Source organism: Pipistrellus hanaki (assembly GCF_964339955.1).
Source record: "Pipistrellus hanaki genome assembly, chromosome: X".
Lineage (NCBI taxonomy): Eukaryota > Metazoa > Chordata > Mammalia > Chiroptera > Vespertilionidae > Pipistrellus > Pipistrellus hanaki.
Window position 1 is genome coordinate 85,192,339 of NC_140524.1, and position 22,858 is coordinate 85,215,196.

Genomic DNA, 22,858 nt, shown 5'->3' on the forward strand with positions numbered 1-22,858 from the left:
GCTAATGCTGCAGGATGAGATTTAGTGAGCCTCCCCTCATGTTTAAAACTGCTCTAAAACAGTGCAGGTCAATAACCTCATTATACAGACCTAGATTATCCTTGCAAACAACATTACCATGACTTAGACACTGTCCCTAAGATCACCACTTACACTTGGCCCAAGCTTCATTTCTAGATTGTTGCTTTTCTTTACAGTTTACAAGGTTCTTTTTCTTAGGTAAAGTTAAAATTTTAGACTCAAATGTCCAAATACCAGATGCACCTGTTTCTCTAGAAATATCAATGGACATTTATTGAGTAATATACTGTCCCACTTCTAACATCTGAAAGAGTAATAATTTGGATTTAGTTCCAAGCCAGGTCTGATGATTTTTATGAAGCAACAATGTGTTCAGTATTTATTTATTAATTTCATTTATTTTTATTTTTTTAATCCTCAAATGAGAATATTTTTTCATTGATTTCTAGGGAGAGTAGAAGAGAGGGGGAAAGACAGAGGAAGCATTGATGTGAAAGAAACATCAATTGGTTGCCTCTTGCATGAGCTCCAACCAGGGCCTGGGCCAGGGAGGAGTCTGCAACCGAGGTACATGCCCTTGACCAGAATTGCACCTTGGACCCTTTGGTCCACAGGCCCATGCTCTATCCACTGAACCAAACTGGCTAGGACTGTGTTCAGAATTTAGATGAGAGAGCTAAGGAGGGTCCTTAAAATAGCAATTTCAGGGTTTTTGTTGATGCTCTAAGCTAAGCCAGCTACCTAGCAGACACCTTTCTTGGTTAACAGAGTGACTCCCATGGCAAACACTGAAACAGACAAATGGACCATTTTGTAGGTCCACTCTGTCTACTCTGGTTTGATCCTCAAAGACATTATGCAGGGTTTCTTAACACTGTTACAGATTACAATGTGCATTTAAATTGGCTTATATACTTAAACCTTTGTAAAAGAAAAACACACAGAGTGAAAGTTTAATTGAAAGTTGAGAACACTTTTATAAATTTAATTTTAATTATTTTTACTGAATTTATTGAGACATTGATGAATAAAACTATATAGATTCTAGGTGTACAACTCTATAACACATCATCTGTATATTATATTGTGTGTTCACCATCCCATCAAGTCTCCTTCTGTCACCATTTATCCATCATTTTTCCTTTTCTACCCCCCAACCTACTTTCCCTCTAATAATCACCATACTGTTGTCTATCTCTATAAGGATGTTTGTTGTTTTTTGTTTTGTTTTGTTTTATTGTTTTTGGTGCTTACTTCCTTGACCTTTGTCATCCAGCCCCCAATTATCTCACCTCTATATCTGTCAGTCTATTCTCTGTATCTAGGAATCTGTTTCTATTTTGTTTGTTTATTTTATGCATTAGATTCCACATGTCAGTGAGATTATAGGGTACTTGTCTCGCTGACTGACTTAATTTGTTTTCACTTTATGTAAACAATCCAAGCAATTGATTCTAACTTGTCACACCGCCATTCATACCCTCAGCTCCTGGGTTACTTTAATATCTGGGATCTGCCATGTATGTCTGAGAACACCTACTTTCTACTGCCACATTAATGGTGTAAAAGGGAAATTATCTTTCTGGAATCAAAGACAGAGCAAGGAGGTGTTAACGTTCCCTCCTTCATATCCCTTAAAACCTTTTTGGCAGAATCAGAACTCTTCTTTCTTTCCTCCTTTTCTCCTTCTGCATTTCCTGTTTAGTCAACTCATTTGGGAGATGCAGACTTAAGTAAAATTCATTCCTGCTCTACCATTTATCCCTTGGGTTTGGAGAAGATTAATGCATCAGGTTGATAGTGACAGGCAATATTGAAGTTGGGGGTGTGGATAAATAGTTGATTCACTTGCAACCTTTGCCGTAAGCCATGGCTTTGAAAACACCTGAAACTTAGCTGGATTTGGTGGTAGCCTGAACACTAGAAGCTCAAAAATGACCTCATAGTTCAGACCATGGAGCCCAGCAATACAGGGCTGCAAACTGCCAGAACTATGTAAATATCTGAATGGATTAAAAAACTTATTTTTAAACTTATTTTTAAAGGTTAGGAATATTTCTCTGAAGAATTATCCATTTCTCTGATAGTCCATAAATAATGCCTGTTTTCCCCATAAACAAAGTTTCAATTTTAATTTGTTACTAATCTATCCAAACTTTTAAGTCGTGCTACCTAATGATTTTTCTCCTTAACTGTCAGGTTTCTCACCCATTAAAAGAAGGAAAAAGGATCCCAGTAGTCTGCACAACATTTTAATGAAAGAATCGTGTGTGTGTTCTGGGGTGTGGGGAAGGTACATTTAGAAACTCTAATAATTATTGAGAAGAAAGTGATGTTCTCAAAAAGTAAAATTAAAACCCCTCTTGGTATGTATATAAGGTGGACTGTTTAAATGGATAATTAGTGTGTCCACTGCTTGCAGACATTTTAATTAAGGACACATTAGAGAATTATTCTGTTTCTTAGGAAATTAACTGCCTATTGGCACCTCTACATTCTATATAAGACAGCCTGTGTGTTCAGTTCCTACACTCACCTCGCAAGCTGAGTCCTGTTTGGGAGCCTCACTCATCTATGTTTCGTTATTTTACTTTTTGTTTTCTCACTTCATCAACTGCTCTAGGATTTCTTTAATTTTTAAAGGTAGTAAAATCTTTTTTTATTTTTTAAATTAAGGTTTTACATGTGTATAGTAAAATCTTAAGATAGTATGATCAAAGATATAAGCATCTTTATTTTGCTTTCTCTCCTCCCCCCTCTTTCACTTTCTTTCTCTCTCTATTTTCCCTCCCCCAATCTCCTCTTCTCCCTCACATACACACACTTTTATCTCATTTGATTTGTAAATTGTTCCATCATCTTAATTTCAAAAATTATTGAAGAATTTTTAAATATGTTTTATTGATTTCAGGAAAGGGAGAAGGAGGGAAAACATCAATGATGAGAGAGAATCCCCTACTGGGGATAAAGCCAGAAACTGGACTTGTGCCCTAACCAGAAATAGGTTAATGCTAAACCACTGAGTCATACTGGCCGGACAAATGATTGAATATTTGTTGGATAAGTTAAATTGTTTAACATTTTGCTTAAGCTATACCTGTAGTAATAATATTTTACAATAATGCTATTTATGAAATCATTTTAATATGTTTTATTTTGTACAGATTAATGGCTAGATCCTCAATAGTACCAAGTTTTTGCAGTTAAAAAGCAATAAAAACAATTGCCATGAATAGCAACAATATTGACAAATACCCCCCCCCCCAAAAAAATAAGCCATTTGTTATTTGATTTAAAAAAAAAATAACTCTCTACTGAACTTAAGCATTTAGATGACATTTTCGTTAGTTCATACTTATTCTTTCTGTTTAACTTTTAACAGATATAAGTATTCCAGAATACTTGTGCATATTAGAACTGAGAGCATTAATGAAATTTTTAATGTCTTGGTTGCTTGCTGAAGTGATAAGATGAAACCAGCTGGCTTGCTTTGCTAACTTTTTAGATTATTACAAAGACTAGCGACCCAGTGAACCCTTTCCAATCAGGGACCCTTTGCAATCTGGGACTGCTGGCTTCTGACCACTCACCTGACTGCCTTCCTGATCGCCCCTAACTGCCTCTGCCTGCCTGCCTGATCACCCCAAATTGCCCTCCCCTGCCAGCCTGATCTCTCCCCCAACTTCCCTCCCCTGCTGGCCTGATCTCCCCTAACTGCCTTGGCCCCCACCGTCATGGCTTTGTCTGGAAGGAAGTTGGACATCCAGCAGATGGCCTGTCGATTGGGTCTAATTAGCATATTACCCTTTTAGTAGTATAGATAGATTATATAGGATAGGATTGCTTAAATGAGGGGGAGCCTTGTCAGACAAGAACACATAATCCATATATCTGGACTGATAGCCAGCCATATGCCCTATACTACCAAACTGGTCATTAAAAAAATTGAACCGCTTTCTTAAATATTACACCAAACAGCTGTTGCCCTCAAAACACCTCCTCAGCCTCCACCTTATGTTCTGCCTTCACAGTTCACCCAGATTAGGTTCTGATTGGTTGATTTATTTGCTAGTAAGCATCTCTAGGCCTAACTATGGGTCTGATCAAAGAGGCAGGGCTGATCAGCAGCCCCCGAGGAGGCCCAAAGGGAAATAGAGGCATAACTGCTGTTGAAGCTGGAAGAGAAAGAGATAGGCAACGGCTGATCAACAGTTGCCACAGAGGCTGAGTATCAGAACCTGCCTCTCTCTCTTCAGGCCTCTCTCTGGGCTTGATCTGCAGCCCTTTAGGCAGCCAGTGCTGGGTTACCACAGCAACACAGCACTGACTTCCATTGTTTGATTGAGCCTTGGTGGTTATGGACTCTGGTTTTTTATATATATATAGATATTGCTAACATTAATTTAATAATATATTTTATTACTGCTCTTCAATTCTTTTTAATTGTAACAGAAAAAGTAAGGTGTTAGGAGCCTTTTGTATTTGGTCAAAGGGTTCTACCCCAACCCTTAACACAAGTTAATGTTATAGACAAATGGTCAAGAGAACAGTTATACTCTTCCAGGCATCATTTCCTCCATTATAAGCTGCAAAATGACAACATCATTAGTCCTTTTCAATTATAGTCATTCACAACCAGGGATGTATTATTTTCCCAGCTGTTTTGTTGTTAATTAACTAGATTAAGCTATGTGGTTTTGTGTGTGTGTGTGTGTGTTTTTCTCCCAATGAATGTGTTCTGCCAACAAACATTTTAGCATTTTTAAGAACTTCTTTAGGACTTCTGTGGGTTTTTTTTTTGCTTGATAGTTTTTAATATATTACTCACAACAGAAGTGTCTACTCGGTCAAAGTGTTGCCCAATTAAATATAATTATGACAATATTTGGCTTTATAAATCATCTGTCAGGCATACGATCTCATTTTCCTGGTAAGCACAATTCTGTCAGTGGTAATAGAAAAAGTTGGGAAAAGAATTACAGAAAGATAATAAACATTAAAGAATTTATAATTTATTAATACATGAGTAGCAGAATTTCATTTATTTTTAAATTCAAGTTTTCTTTACAACTGAGGAAAAATCTTAGACTATGAGAGGCTGAATAAATGTTAATCATTCTTGAATATAAGGAATGCCCTCACTTTTCCCATTGAGAAGATAAAATTTATAATAGATTTCTGAGCAACTTGAAGACATACACACTTAGAAATATTGATGAGATTGCCAAATGTTTAATTGTATTTAATTTCTTAATGGAGCAGCATGTGTATATTTGAAATCTCACATTTTATAAACTAACACATGATTAGAAATATTGATTTTACCACATATATATTTTATGAAATGAGTTCATTCACATTATTCATATGCATATTCCAGAATTCTAGAGTTCACCATTTACCAAGTTATTTAAAATATTGCACTGAGTCCCTTTAGATGCTGTTAAAGTTCTATAACTACAGGTAGCAACATACCTATAATCAAAAGTTAGCATTACTTTGCTTACTGCAGCAAGAGAGAAAGCTCTCCAAAGACTGTGGGGCATCTCAGGTAAAAGGGAACTGGCAAGAACTGGTTAGCAGGTTTGGATGGTTAACACATTTTAAAGATAAATTAGGAAAGTGGAAGCCATTTCTAGGTTAGATGCTATCAAGAAACAGTCAGCGTGGTTCAGTGAGGAGATTAAAGTCAGTGAGGAGATTAAAGCAGGGCAGAGTGGCCTTGGCTTTGTCTCATTCCAAAAATGGCCCTGGGGTGGCCCTATCTCTGGCTAGTTAATTTTCTGTGACTGTCTTTTGTGTTCAATTGAGACCATCACTCATCTAGCTTAGATAGCTGCCAGTTACAAAAAGGGCCATATTTCACTTCCTCAATATTATCACTTCTCCCCTCCCTCAATTCCCATTCATAAAATATTAGAAGGAAATTTTTTTCATGTTTCTTAGATATTTACCATTTATCACCTTGCCTGAATAACATCTTGTTTGCTTTGTAAAACTATCTTTAAATGAATTGTTTACAATGCCCTTAACAACTAGTGTGAGTTTGTATTCTATGAATAAATACTAATGGTTTATCAACTTCCTTCACCTCCTTTACTATTAACCAATGCTTTCAGATGACTTTCATAAGCATTCCGAAAGTCACATCTCTTGAGGTTATTTTAGGCCACTCCGCAACTTTTTCTTGTAAATCAAATAAGACACAAAAAATATTAAAAAGCTCTAATTTAAACTGATTTCTTTCTGAGGAAATATTTGGGGGTAAAGTCTCAACTTAGACTTACTCAGTGGTAGCAAATGCTGGAACTGGGCAAGCATTTTAAAATTTAAGTTTCGGAGAGAGAAAAATGGTGGTGGAATAGACAGACATGTTCTGAGCCTTGTCCAAAAGCAGAAAGAAAGAGCAGCTGAGAGTCGCATGGGGAGTGTTTATTGGCAAGTTAGGGGACAGCTAGACTCCAGGAGAAGGTGGAGGACTGCTGGACTTGGACAGCTTTGAGTCCCCTCACAGAGCTAGGGGCTCAGAAATGGAGACCACGCCATCTTGAAGGAGAGAGTGGATCTTATTGGAAGCCTGAAAATCTATGGCTGCAGTAACCACTGAATAGCTGTGAGCCCCGAATGCTCCTTTAGTTGCTGCAACCAAAAAAATTTTGCTACTTGATAGAACTTTACAGTTTAACAGAAAAGATGTGAGAATAGAAAATATGGGCTCATGCCAGAGGACCAGAAAGCAAAAACAAACAAAACAGATCTTCCCTAGTACATAATCAATTAAGACTCAAAAGTATAGCAGATGTTTGAATAAATTACAAGATAGGTTCTGGACAGTGTTGCTAAGTGGTTAGAGCATTAGCCCACAGACTAAATAGTCTCGGATTTGATTTCCAGTCAAGGGCATGTACCTAGGTTGCAGGCTCAATCCCCAGCCCTGGTGAGTCAGGCCACCAGTTGATGTTTCTCTTTCTCTCTCGCCCTTCCACTCTCTCTAAAAATCAATGGAAAAATATCCTTGGGTGAGAATTAACAATAACAAAAAGTAACAATAAGTTGCAAGACTGTTGTTGTGATCACCTGAATCAAAATCTATAGCCATTTTATGTGATGTCATCCTATATAATAGAAGCATAATATACAAATTGACCAAACAACCAAACAACGGAACAACCATCTGAGACCATGCTATGATTCCTACTGGCGTGAAGCTAGCCAAGGCTGGTGCGATGTGATTCATCAGGGGCCTGGCTATTGCCCCATGATTACTCCACAAAAGGAGGCCCAGGCCATCGCTAGAGGGATGATCAATGGTGGGGCTCCATGATCACCCCAAAGAGGGAGGCCTAGGCCACTGACCAGTGGGCTGTGGCTGGTGGCTGGGGCCACCCTCTGTGAGGGAATCCTGGGTCCTGGGTGCCTGAGGGAAGCTGGTGCCGGCAGCTGGGGAAAGGAAGGCCTACTCTTGCATGAATTTCTTGCATCAGGCTTCTAGTATGGTCATAACTATGAAATGTTGGAAAATATACAATTCAGAGCTTATTGCATTTTTAATGCATTGCACTATTCTTAGATGTTTGTGGCTCTTTCATAATACCATTGAATTCTTAAAGTCTCTACATTTGAAATTATAATAATACCTCATTTACCCATCTGAAAATAACAGTGTATAAAATAACATTCAATTAAATGTATACACTATTCAGACTTTTTGTATATTTAAAAGGAAATTAAATATATAAACATGTTCTTTTCAGGATAACCAAAACCTAGTCCTTTCAGAATTGAAATATTTTCATTTTAACTATTTTAGTGAACACTTTTATTGACTGCTTTCTGATTTGCTTTATTAAGTAGTGCATAATAACTAGCCAACAATTTTATAGTACTTTACAGTTCACAGAGTTCTTTTCACATAAAATATCTCATTTAGTTTCTCCAGCAAAGCTATGAGTTAGGTGGTAGTGTTATATCTGTTTTAAGGGCTATAAATCTGAGTGACCTGATTTGCCAATGATCACCCAACCAGTAGTAATGATATAGAACTGAAATCCAGGACTTCTCGTTCTAAAACACAATGTAATTCCAATGTTTCTTAATTTTAAGGGGTGTCATTATCAGCATTAATTATTGTTTCTTTTTGTTATAAAGTGATGCCCATGTACTGTGAAGTTCAATACAGATCACTGTTTCTTCCATTAATACCCAGATGAAGTAATTGATCTTTTTCTAAATGTCACATTATAAGATAACTGTATACTTTTAAATATTAGAATCAGACTCAACACAGTGAGATGCTTGCACTATGAAAAGAAAGTGAAACCTTAGTCAAATGTAAATTCTGATCCCCCTCCCCCACTCACTTTGGGGCCATATGCTTACTTAGTAGAATAGTAGGCAGATCACAGCAGTTTTTAAGTCTCTCTCTCTCTCTTTCGCCCTCCCTCCCTCCCTCCCCCTACATATAAGTTAAATGGTGTGATGAGACTTCACCATATGTTGTACCATTATCTCTTCAATGATCAAGATTACTACATTTTCTAGTTATCTACTTCTATGTTTATTGTCTTCTCCGTATTTTCTATTACTACCTTTTGTATTCAACATGATTACTATTTAGTTGCTCTTAATATTTGTCCTTGGGAAGTCACTGTATCTTTGCAAGAGAATCAAGAAATCAAATATACATTATTTCACTAGGTTCTTATACTAGTATTTAATTCTCAGTGTTTAGCTCTGATGTCAGATTGGTTAAATATCTCCCACATGTCAAACTTTCAATGGTAATCTTCAACACTGATAAGAGACATTTTTGTTTGCTTTTTGATTCAATGCTTATGTTTTAATAAATAAAAAGAGTTATATTCATTGATATGATACTAAGTATTTAACAACATGAATTCTGGAGAAAATTTTGAAAGCCCCTATTTGACAACATGTTAGATACAATACACATAAATAATATCAAAAGCACAGATGACAGTTAAATTAGGACATGATAAATTTTTAGCATTTATTACCTTGGCAGCTTTTCTCAAGTGGGGTTCCTCAATAGAATTAAGTCCTATAGAAAATGATTTGTGGGTCTGTTTTCTTATTCTTGTCAAGGATGGTGCAGTTTAGGTAACTCATTAGGTATAATAACTGCTTAGGATTTGGTCTTGGACAATCAGCATCAGCATCAGCTGGAAAATTATTAGAAATTCTAGTTCTTGGGACCCACCCAAGATACTGAATCTAGACCACTGGAGCTGGAACCCAGCTATCAATGGTTTAACAAGGACTATGGATGATCCTGATGAAGCCAAAGCTATGAAAGTCACTGCTCCAGGGCATTAGAATTAATCCCCATGTATTGAGAAAATTTGCCCTAGAACCTTAAGTCCTCTGCTTCCAGCCAGAGGAAAAGGAAAGAAAGAAAGGGTGGGAAAACCTACTCATTTTTGCAAAAGCCTCACACCAGAACCAACGTTCTCACATTCTACTGGCAATAAGTACAGTAACGCACACACACACACACACACACACACACACACACACACCCTCCAGCATCCGCAATTTTGCTTTTTGCAGTTTCTTTCGCTTTTCACAATATCAAATGCCGGTCCATGGTCAGGCGTGATCTGAAAATATTAATTGGAAAATTTCAGAGATAAACAATTAATACGTTTTAAATCATGTGCTGTTCTGATTGATATGAGAAAATTTCACACCTTCCTGTTCTATCTTGCCTGGGGTGTGAATCATCCCTTTGTCCAGCAACTCCATGCTGTATACATTTCCTATCAGTTAGTCACTTAGTAACCATTGGTTATAAGGTTGACTGTCACAGTATTGCAATGCTTATATTCCAGTAACACTTATTTTACTTAGTAAGGACTGCAAAGCCATTCACATATCTCTCATTACAGTATATTGTCATAATTATTCTATTTTAGTATTAGTTATTCTATTTAATCTCTTACTGCACCTAATTTATAAATTAAACTTTATCTTGGGTATATATATATATATATATATATATATATATATATTAAGGAAAAAGCATAGTGTATATAAGGGTTCGTACTAACCATGGTTTCAGGCATCCACAGGTGTCTTGGAACACATCTTCCACAGATAAGGATGAATTATTTTCATCATAATAATTGATGCTACCCAGTGGTGTACTGGAACCAGCTTGTATCTGCTCAAGTGAGCCCATTGTCAACTTTTCAGGCATTTTGGGAGCTACTTAACATTATCTTGAGAACTTAAACGTGACTATGGGGAATATTTACACCACAGAAATGGACAAACACTAACATCAGGGCCTTTTCCTACTACCCAAGAAAGCCAGTTGTAAACATATACTAACACAGCACTAACCTATACAGGCTTGGCTGACTCTACTGGGAGCCCTGCGGCTGAAATGGCCCTTCAAAATGTCCCAACTTTGAGCCCTATTGACTGAGCCTTTATACCCTCAACTTTGTCAGATCCTAATATAATTGATTTGTCATGAGCCAGGGCATTAGAATATTTTTAATGTTCTTTGGACAATTCTCACATGTAGCCACACTAGATACTATTTACAAGATTCAGGCCAATTGCTGAAATGACACTGTTTTTTGATGGTTGGCTTGTTTTTATTTTTGTAATGTCTGTATTCTACTTCCTTTAAATGAAATTATGCCTCGAGCAAAAGACCTGTATGCAGCAAACAATTGGTAAATATTTCTAGGGCGATTGGCTAAAATAATTATGGTAAATTGGAAAGGAATTTTACCCAGAATAATTAACTTACAGGTGAAATACAATAGAAATACAATAATGTATTCTCAAAATGAATTCATAAGTTCCTGAATTAAGTTATCTTTAAGATGTTAATCAAATAAATAACATGTGTGCTTTTCTATTAAAGAGGAAGTTAGAAGATCTGAGCTCTGAGTGGAAGGTGGTAACCCGTTTACTTCAAGAGCTGAGAGCAAAGCAGCCTGGCCCAGCTCCTGGACTGGCCACTGTTGGAGCCTGTAAGTATACTGGATAACATTCTCTTTGGCTGTCCCCATTTGCTCAAAAGCACAATAGTGAGGCAATGTCTGGGTGAAAGGGAAATTGTTGCAATTCTTAAAATAGGAATAAACCTTTGTATTATTTACTATACAAAATGCCTTAGAGTAGGTTCCTTAGAAATGGACTCTGACTCAGAATATTGGATGGCAAATGTATATTGGAATGTGTTTTATGGAGATATACCTGTGATGAAGAAAGGTACTTGGGAGAGTGGAAGAGGCTGAAGGGTGATTTGACTGTGATAGAGGCCAAATCCATCAGCTGATTCCATGGGAGCCTTAGAGCTGTGCTGGCTCTGCAGAGCTGTCCTGAATTGCAGGGTGAGGACCTGTTCTTTGTATTCCTGACCCAGCTATTCATTGCTCATGGGCTGCCCATGGGGAGGAAAGGGAGGCCTTGGAAGTATTTTCTGGGGCTAAAGGCAATTTATAGTTAAGGAACACCATTAACAACCAATACTCCCAGCATCAGGGATGGGTGTATTGTCCCTGAACAGGGGAATAGGAAGGAGCAACAGAGTACCCCCTAGTACTAAAACATGAGGGTTCATTTTCAATGAGTTCTGTATCATTTAGACAATATTCTTCAAATATGCCTATACAAATTCCTGAAACCACAGAAACACAGTCCTCCTAGCCCCTCCCCCATACCATTTCAAAACAATTTTAAGAGCTCTTTGATTTTTGGTTCAAGCAAAAGAAAAATAGACCATGACTCTTAAAAGCAGGCATGGGGGAGGAATATTTCTTCATTTAACTATAGTTTTAATTTTTATTTTCACTGCGTATTTTCAGTCTTTTATTTCACTTTCTAGTCATTTGTTAGTAGAAGGTATGCATAAAATCTCATTGTAATATTAAGGCTGCCTCGGGTGGGAGTGGAGGGGGTGGGGTTGGGAAAGAGCTAGAAAAGTTTTTTGCTATACCAATCCTATAATTATGCAGGGCAAAAATCATCTTTGTTTTGTTGTTGTAGTTTTGCCTTGTTTACTTATAAAAGATCAAGTGATTGAAGTATTAAAAACATGGTAACTGGTCCTTCAAGTAAAGTTTATATTTATTTTATATCAAGTAGAAATATAACACCTACTGAGAAATATAACACCATTAGCACAATGATAATTCAATAGAAGGCACAAATAGTTCCTGTGTTAAAAGAGGCCATACAATCTGGAGGACAGTGTGTTTCATGTGCCCCCTAGGACTTCTGCACAGTCATCAGAGTTGAAGACTTAAAAATGATATGCAAGCATTCCTTTTTTAATCATTCTGGACAATGAAATGGCTATTTCAGGGTTTATATTTAATTAATTAACCAGGTTTATTTCTTCATATTTTTTATTATTTTAAATATATTTTTATTTATTTCAGAGAAGAAGGGAGAGGGAGAGAGAGATAGAAACATCAATGATGAGAGAGAATCATTGATTGGCTGCCTCCTGCACACCCCCTACTGGGGATCGAGCCCACAACCTAGGCATGTGCTCTTGACCAGAATTGGACCAGAGACCCTTCAGTCTGCAGGCCAATGCCCTATCCACTAAGCCAAACAAGCTAGGGCTCCTTTTTTTAGACCTATAATTTTTGGTTCCCTCAGCACAAATTATTGATATTTGTTCGCTATTTTTCTGTCATATGTTCAACTTTCTAAGTCTATAAAGAGATTGGATTCCAATGATTTGTTGATAAGTTTGTTGAACTTTGAACATAATTATGGGTTTATGCCCCTGTTTAAGTCACTTTACTCATGGTAGGCGGTTTGCAAACCAGAGCACAATAATCTATTTCACCTGTAAAGTGCTTAAGTGTAACAATAATTTTTCTAATGGAAAATACACTTAAAATTCCAATTTTGATTTTCACCAACAGGTATGATTCATTCATTTCATAAATATTATTGAATAACTTTCATGTATTAGACATCATACCAGGTGCTGAGGATGCAGCATAGAATAAGATACCTCCTTTCATAAAACATGTACTCTGGAACAGAAAAGTGATGAGCTAATAATGATATCTTGACATTAAGTGTTACAGAATGTAGTTCACAAATTGATGTCAAATGGGCATTTTATAAATGCAGAGTCTCAGGCCCCACTCTAGACCTAATGATTCATAATCTGTGCTTGAATAGCATCCCCAGGTGATTTGTGTTCACACTAAAGTTTGAGAAACACTGTTATGAAGAACAAGAAGGTAGGAGGCAAGTCAAAGGGAGTGAATATGAGAACATAACTATCTATACAGGGAAGCTTCTCTTCCAAAATAACTTTTGAGAATACCAAAAAGCTGTTAGTAATGAGAAATTGAGCCATATGTATATCTGGGGGAAATTACTCCAGAAAGAGAACAACCAGAGTAAAGGCCTTGAACTGGAGCAAGATGGAAAAATATCAAGGAGACTAATAAAACCAAAGCAGAGAGCAGGGGTACATGTAGCCCAAACAGTGGAAGACATTTTTATGTCCTACTTAGCTCTCCCCAACCTAAGAGTCTCATCTCTCCCTACCACTCCTCACCATCTCCTTGTCCCTCCACATTACTGCCAGTAGTGAAAGTCTGGAAATGGCCACAGTTCCAATCCACTGGTGATAACTGGTTGAGCTTGGGCCAGAGATGAAGAAGTGAAGAAGAGGAATTTTCTGAAAAGCAGGAGCATTCATCCCTTAGAGTAAACTGACACAGAGCTGGGCATAAAGTAAAAATGTTAAATCCACAAATGTTGAATAAAAAGAATCAATAGAGATTCAGGTAGATCCAGAGCTACTTTTATTTTTAGATATATGATTATGTCACCTATTACATTTTAATATAATGTAATTTATAATTCATCATAGTGAGTTTCATTACACTATTGTGCTAGCTGATTTTACATATGTCCTTATCTTCCAAATAATTGCAAAGAACATATGTTTATAAGCGATTTTTATAAAAGTAAGAATCCCAAGGTTTGGAGGGGAAATAGCTAGATTAAGGCCACACAGCTGGGAAGAAACTGAGCCAAGATTCCAATCCAAGTGTGTCAGACTCCAAAACCTGTGTTGCCTTTTGCTTTGTTTTGTTTTGTTTTGTTTTTGTTGTGCCTTGCACTATCTCTTTGTTTAAGAACCTAATGGAAATTGTAGATATAAAGGCAGCTAGCCAGCAGTTAATGTTATTTAACTCAACCTTTGATGTATGGTAATAAAAGTGAGATATATTGGTACGTCTTTTTTACTTAAGGAATAGAAGAAATCAGTTTACTCTATTTGAATTTCTAAGAATTCTAGAACTCTGTTTCTTTTAGAATTATAGAAATCTGGACTTAGAATAATCATTGAAATTTTCATCTGGTTGAATATTCTCTTATATGTATGGAAAGTGAAGCCCAAAAGTCTTTTTCAAAAATACCAAATCAAGTTTCTTTGTGTCAACTTACTTAAATTATGTAATACTATGAGGATGAGATGGTCCTCTCTGAGCTGTTTAAATTGTTTCAACTTACAGGATTAATAGTCATGCTGGAAAGATAAAAATTTATTTGCAATCAGTTGCTTAGATACTTTAGTGTATCTACTATCTATCTCTACATAAAAACACTCCAAATGTAATGTGTTAAAATAAGAATTACTTACTTGGTCATGATTCTGTGGGTTTGTATATTGGGCTATGATTAGCTGGATGGTTATTCTGAATGTCTTGCTAGGGGCCATTTGTGTACATGGAGTTATCTGACAACTCAACAGGAGTTAGATGGTCTAAAATTAACTCAGTCAGATACCTGACAGCTTATTATCGATTTGAAAACCTTGGTTCCTTACAAGGACTCTCATCCTCCAATAGGCTGGACTGAGCTTCATTATATGGCATTCTCAGGTCAGCATTTTGAAAGGGTAAGAATGGAAGCTACACCTCTTGATGCCTGGACTCATACAGCATCACTTCTGCTAGATTCTATTGGTCAAAGCAAATTGTAAGGCTAGTCAAGATTCAAGGGATATAAAAATAGACTTCAGTTCCTGAAGGGAGAAGCTATAATATCATTGCACAGGGTATTACATACAGGAATGTGAGGTTTTATTGTGGTCATCTTTGAACACAAGTACATTAAGGAAGTGGGTATGGGAAGCAGACGTGAATGACAATGTTGGTCTGCATCCAATGCCCTATGCCTGTGGTTCTCAAACTTAAACATACATTAAAATCACCCATTGCTCCTTAGAATGCAGATTGGCTTCAACCCCAGATACTGATTCAGTAGATCTAGAGTGAATATGAACATTAGAATCTCTAAAAAGTCCCCAGGTGATGGTGATTCTGCTGCTCCTTTAAGAGCTACTCTCATAAGCCTATGGTGATTGGAGAAGGAGTTAATCCCTTCTTTTGCATGATACATGGAGTGGAATTTAAGTGACATCCAATCCTATGGATGCCAAAGGGAACCCATGTTATTTTAGCACCACCATTCTTCTTCCCTCCCCCCAAAGACTTTGTAGCTTAGAAGTTCAAGTAGATGGAGAGCACCCTAAGCCAAGTTATTATAGTATAGTTTTTGCCTAACAGAACAGCACAGAGACCTGTGGGGAGAATAACCATGCTTATATGAAGCTTCCCTAGAGATTCTCAGAAACATTTAAGTAGATAGGACTTTGCATTAGATGGAAGGCCTGCATGGCAGATGGAGGAAAGCAGCCATCAAATCTGGTTGCAAATGTCAATGTGAATTCTTTCTTAACCACAAGCTGCTGGGTCTGGGAACATTCATATTCTACAATACCCAATTTAACATTTTTGAAAGAAATTGCATATAGAACATACTTAATGTGAAGACTCCAAATCAGGATATTGATGTTTTTCAAATGCCCCAGCATAATAACTATTAAATGAATGAACATTGTATATACAGACACATGGAAGTGACAGTTAATAGAGATTACTAGTTTATTAAACACTGATAAAATCATCTCTTCCTGTAATGAATTTTAGGGAGAGCAGGTCTCCAATGTAATTAGAAAAGTGCTGCCCTAGAGGTCAAGAAGCCTAAATTCCAATCCCAATTGTGCTACCACCTAGATAAGGGATCAACACACACTTTTTATAAAGAGCCAGATAGTGGATATTTTCTGCATTGTGGATCATAAGATTAACTATATTATTATATTCTGAAAGCAGCCAGACCACAGGCAATCCTATCTAATAAAGAGGGAATGTGCTAATTGACCCTCATGCGCATGCCATCGCAAAGATGGCGGCGCCCACAGCCAATAAGAAGGGAATATGATAATTGACTGCCACATTCTCAACGATGGTGGCACTCACAGCCACAAAATGGTCATGCCCCCTCCCCTCAGCCCTGCCGGGGCAGCAGGCATGCATCTGCTGTACACACCTGCCTCCAGAGTCCCCCAGTCCCTTCAGTCCCCCAGCCACCTAGGGCCAGCCCAAGATACAAGCAAGCCTCAGATGTCAAATGCCCAGCTAATTCCCCAGGTGCAGGCAAGTCTTGGATGGCAGCTGCCCAACTGTCTAGCTACCCAGGGCCGCCCAAGGCTCAGGTAACCAGGGGTGGCTGAGACTTGCACTGCCAGCAGTGGCAGCAGCAGAGGTGTGATAGGGGTATTGCCTTCATGATTGCCAGGTAGCCTCCTGCCCATGAGGGCTCTCGGACTATAAGAGAGGGCAGGCTGGGCTGAGGGCCCCTGCTCCAGTGTATTAATTTTCATGCATTGGGCCTCTAGTATACAAATAAATGGACATGGCTGTGTTCCAATAACACTTTATTCACACACAAAAACTCTATTTGAATTTCTAAGAATTCTAGAACTCTGTTTCTTTTAGAATTATAGAAATCTGGACTTAGAATAATCATTGAAATTTTCATCTGGTTGAATATTCTCTTATATGTATGGAAAGTGAAGCCCAAAAGTCTTTTTCAAAAATACCAAATCAAGTTTCTTTGTGTCAACTTACTTAAATTATGTAATACTATGAGGATGAGATGGTCCTCTCTGAGCTGTTTAAATTGTTTCAACTTACAGGATTAATAGTCATGCTGAAGATATAAGGAAATTAGGAAAATAAATTAGGAAAATAAAAACATTATTACTATTTTTGCTAATTTATTACAAAATTGGTTCAAAATTGGCCTTTAATGCCTAAGACTTTGTCTTGAGCAAGGGGGCATCCCTGAAGAGAGTATCACACACATTTATATCTTTTCACAATTCCAGGTTTATTAGGGGAGACCTCCTCAATAAGTCAATAGAGCCACATGCAGGTTACACATATAAAATGGGAGCTTAAGTGATAAAAGAAAGCAGAGTGAGCATCCAGTGTGAAGTCCCAGTCACTGGCGGGTCCCCAGGTGAAGAAGTGGATGTCAATCTCAAGTCAGGTGGCTCCAGTGGTGACACAGATCAGGTCAGGTAGAGTTGAAGTCCAGCAGAGTTCCAAACATGACCTGTGGTATACCTAAGTCTCAAGTGTTAGATGGTCAGAGTTCTGAGTTCTTATAGACTACCAGGGTGGTGGTCTCACACACATTGGTGCTCAGATGCAGTCCTTATCCAAGTGTTCAGACTGTGGCTTGGGATGTTCTGGGCCCCTCCTAAGGGTATTCCCATTATACCTCATTACTAGTAACTCATTCTTCACATAGCATTTGACATAACTGACATAGCTGACGGTGACTCCATATTGGATTATCATTGTGGTCCAATAAGTCCAGTCTGCTCTTGATATAGATAGGCTTATAAATTCAGGTACCTGTGATTCTGCCCAGACATTTCTCTGGCCATAGATAAGAAACTCACCCACTTGCAGAGCAGGTTGTAATGCTGGGGAGGAATCTTTCCTGGAGCAACACTCAATGGGCAGCAGTTGATGGATGAATACCCCATTTTTTTCACTCCTTGTAGGGTAACTGTGAGGCATATTCCTCACCAGAGGTCTCCAGAGGGGTTGTGCCATCCTTCTCAGAAACATAAAAAGAGGTGTCGTTGGGGAGAGGGAAATTTCCCCCTCCTATCCCTCTTGAATTCTTATGGCTGGACTAATAAAATCAACACAAGACCAGATTAACAGGAGGGGAAAAAACAATTTAATACATACATATAGGAGATCATAAATGATACTTAGTGATGAACTAGCCCAGATTTTTATGTTTTTTAGACAAAGAAACAATAAGTTTGGAAAAAAATGATAGGAAGAAATTTAGGTTTGGGTGCTCATTAGTAAGGAATCCAAGCAGAAAGAGAGTTTAGTAATAAATTATCAAAAATAGTAATAATGTTTCTATTTTCCTAATTTATCTTTATTATTGAAAGTATTATAGATGTCCCCTGTATACTTCTTACTGAGCTCAGGATTTCCACATGTACTAATCTCTAGCCGGGATATTCTCTCCCCTGATTCATCCTTTCGCTCTCAGCTATGCCTTTTATTCTACAGGCTCTTTCCTTGAGCCTCCTATTATACGCTCTCAAAGCATACTTTCTCTTTTATATCCTTATCAATATTTTGATTACTAAGTTATTTATGTAGTTTTTTTAGTTTTCTTTTCCTAATATGTATGCAATTTTATTCAATGATTAGCACATAGTAGGTGTTTAATATATTTTGACCCAATAAACATGTATTTTAGGGTTGGATCAAATAAGTCAACCTACTATGTAATTATAATAACAAAGTGATTGAGTGGCAGAATCTGGACTTCAACCCACATTTGACTTCAACCTGAATTTGATCTCAATGCTCTTCAGTATTCTTACATATATCAACTTTTTTTCTTCTTAGATGCAGTTTATCCTCATATTATCAGAGATACATACTATTTTTTAAGAGTACAATATAGGTCAAAAAGGAATATGCTATGGATTTGATGCAAATTTTGCAGCTCAACTTTATCCACCATCTCATTCCTTAACTCTCATTGTTAACTATATCCTGAAACCCAGTTTGAGTACCTGTACTTGACAATCTCACATGCTCTCTTCCTCTTAAAATTTATATGATTTATTTCTTCCCTCGTCTTTAATATTTTAATAAAATATGTTTAATCTTATTTCCCAGAGCGCTTGTCAGCCCATGATGATTTCATGAGACATTCAATTTAGCTATGCAAATATTGAGGCAAAATTGCTAACACTACTAATTGCACCAGTTTCTAAATTGTAATATAGACCTACAATAGAAAAAGAAAGTCAGTCAGAGAAAGATAAATATCACATGATCTCACTCATTTGTGGATTGTAATGAACAACATAAACTGATGAACAAAAACAGACCCAGAGACAGAGAAGCATTGATCAGATGCTCAAACCTCAGAGGCAAGGTAGGAGAGAGGGAGGGTAAGGTGGAGAGATCTACCAAAGGACTTGTATGCATGCATGTAAGCATAACCAATGGACACAGACACCAGAGTGGTGAGGGCATGAATGTTTTTTTTGGGGGGGCAATGGGGAGATAAGGACACATATGTAATACCTTAATCAATAAAGAAAAATAAGAAAAAGAAAGTCAAAATTATAATACTTCTGATTCTTGCTTCAGAGGTCATTATCACAACTTTAAAAAAAAAAATGTTCTCCAGCATTGAAAAGCAGGAACTAAATAGCATGCCACTAAAAAAAATAGGAAACAATACTGAAATAAACAAATTAGTCAATCTCCAATGTCACTTTAGTTTTCCAGGATTAGTCTTTGATCTTGAAGAAACTTATGGATAGAAGATATAAATAAACTCCCTACAATGTTTACTATGGATTGTAAGGGGAAGAGCTAGTTTTACTTCCTATATTGAAGAGAGTAAAAATAGTTGTTTCCTAGAATATTAGTATACTAGAGGCCTGATGCATGAAATTCTTACAAGAGTAGGCCTTCCTTCCCACAGCTGCCGGCACCAGCTTCCCTCTGGCACTTGGGACCTGGGCTTCCCTTCAGGCCCCAGGCTTCCCTTGTAGCCCCCGCTTCATCTGGAGGGTTGGCCGGAAGGACAACTGGTCTAATTAGCATATTATACTTTTATTATTATATATATTTTTTAAACCTATGATTTGGTGATAAATGTGTGTGTTTTTTTGTTTTGTTTTTTGTTTTGTGTTTTTGTTTTTTTTGTTTTTTGCTTATGAAGTCCAGCAAGATCAAAAGAGAAGTCAGAGAAGTCCCATTATTTTTCTTACAGATTCTTATTTGTTTGAAATGAAATGTTCCTTTTTCTTTTGAACCTGCACTCAATGTTTAACAAATAAGAACATAACTCAGAATTGAATTGTGCACTTTGAATTGAAATTTGTTTTCAAGGTCAGGACCCTGTTTCATAAAAAAATTCATTTTTGCCAATACGGCTGACATCCTCTCCCATCAGCTGAAAGACAAACTTGTCTAATAAAGCTTTCAGATTCAATTTGCTCTCTGCATACAGCTTGAGGATCTCTGGAGCTCATTCACAGTATGTGCTACAACCCCAACAGGGAGAGGTAATAGAATTATTTTGGTTAAAAAGCTGACACTATCCCTTCCAACCTCCTTGAATATGAAAATAATAATCAGGTTTATGGACACAAATCTCTGTGATTCTGGGGATTTCCATCTTGATCTCTGACTCCAAGCAACATTTCAATGCCAGGATCTGTATCTATTATCTGGGTGAATAAATGCATCATATTGAGGCTATTAAGGAAGATGTGCTTTAACAACAAAGGTCTGATGTAAATTAGTCAAAACAACATTGTCACTTCATGTTGAACTCTGTAAGGGTCTCTGAGGTCTCATGGTCTGGTGCTATAGCTTTTATTTTTTTCAAAAATATTGCCTGCTTTTATTTCAATTATTCCACCTGGCTTTTGCATTGACCTGATCTTACCTAATATTTATCTTAGAGCTAACATGCATTAATGCCTTGCTCTATACCGGCATTTTGCTAAATATTCCTTGTGCATTGTTCTGCTAAATCTTACAAGAGTCTTATGAAATAGGAATCACATTCTAATTTTTTTATCATAGGAGGTAAGTAAAGCTTAGAGAGAATTGTTATCCCAAAGACAACCAGCTACTAAGTGGACACAGGATGGCTTTAAAACTGGGTATTCCTAAAGTTCATGCCTACCTTTAACCTTTATATTTAACATACTTGATTTTGGTACTGTAGATGATGCAATGGATTCCATAGATTGTGGAATGAATTCTACCATACTGTTCATTCTTTAGTAATATGTTTTTAATGAAATTCAACATCAATACCCCTTCCTTTCTTATCTTGACATTTAAATCTTAACTTAAAGCCATGTAGGTGGATTGAGGTCTAAAACAGTAGCACCCTTTATACTTAAATACTAACCCTTTAGATATGGAAGTGATTTCAATAAGAAGAAATGAGTAATAGTTTATTTTCTTCCCTCCCTTTTCTCCTTCCTTCTTCCCTGCCTTCCTTATTCTCCCTCACTTTATTTTTTTCTTTTTCTTTTTTTCTCCCTTGGAAGACAGGGCAATAGAGACAAAAAAAGGCATTATGATGATAAGCCTGATTCTCCTACAATGTTACTATTTAACTTTATTTATTCTCCCAGTTCTATATCTGTCAGTCCAAAGCCAAAAATCCAGCAAAGCAGAAGAATTATAAAAAGTCTATCTGGAAATGACCACAAGGCACTATATCCCAGTGCTGGGCTACATTTCTAAATAAATTAAGGAAATCTATTTAAGCAGCACTTCATTTAATCTCTTTTTAAGAAATTTCATAACCTCCTTGGTAAACTCTTTTTTTTTGGGGGGGGAAATAAATTGGACCCTATTGTTTACTTGGATCTAAAATAATTGAAATTAATATTGTCTTTAAATTCATCAAACCAAGCACACAAACCAGAAACATAGAGTTTATAATCTTTTCTGAAGAACCTCCTGCCCTCAAAGAGGTAGATGCACCTCCAATATGTCCCCAAACTTCCCTTTACCCTCCATCTCCAATTTCAACTGGTCCACTGCCTTCCTCCATTGCATACTTCTCATGATGTGCTTATTCTTAAGATTTCATTTTAAAGCATGGTTTAGCCCAACCAGTGTAGTTCAATGCTTGAGCATTGACCAATGAACCAGGAGGTCACAGTTTGTTTTCTGGTCAGAGCACATACCCGATTGCAGGCTCGATCCCTAATGTGGGGTGTGCAGGAAGCAGCCAATCCATGATTCTCTCTCATCATTGATGGTTCTGACTCTCTCTCTCTCTCTCTCTCTCTCTCTCTCTCTCTCTCTCTCTCTCTCTCTCTCCCTTCCTCTCTAAAATCAATAAAAATATATTTAAGAAATAAAATAAAGCAGGGGCTATATACTTAAAAATACTAAAATCATCTAGATGATATTGAATTTCCAGAAAAATAAAATGGAGCAAAGTGAGCAGCCTTGTTAGAACAGGTCAAAATGGATATTGCTGACCTCTCTACTAGCCAGTATCCCACTTAAGTACAATAACTAAATGAATTATGGGCTTGGTCAGACTGCCATGAGGATATCAACTACATGACTATAGTCAGTGTAGATGGAAAGGGATAAAATATAACTTGAGAATCCTTATGATCATTAATAATAAAATTATTTGCAGTATGCATTATCTCTTTTTATCTTAAAAATTATCCACAAAGAATGAGGATTATCCTCTTGATATAGTTGGGAAAACTAAGTAAGAGAGGACTCAAAAGACAGAATCTTTTTTTATTGAAGTACAATTGACATGTAATATTATATTCATTTCATGTATACAGCAAAGTGATTCAAAATTTGTATATATTTTGAAATAATCACCACAATGAATTTAG

At 37.0% G+C, this 22,858-nt stretch overlaps 1 protein-coding gene across 3 annotated transcripts in view; it reads left to right on the forward strand.

Moving 5' to 3' along the window:
• The window catches only part of DMD (dystrophin), a 2,141,216-nt gene that overhangs the window by 1,418,170 nt on the left and 700,188 nt on the right, over nt 1–22,858 (forward strand). For all 3 annotated transcript variants that reach the window (XM_084869361.1, XM_084869360.1, XM_084869362.1), the window contains one exon: nt 10,922–11,030. In XM_084869361.1, coding sequence (XP_084725487.1) covers nt 10,922–11,030 — 109 coding nt within the window. The remainder of the gene's footprint in view (nt 1–10,921; nt 11,031–22,858) is intronic.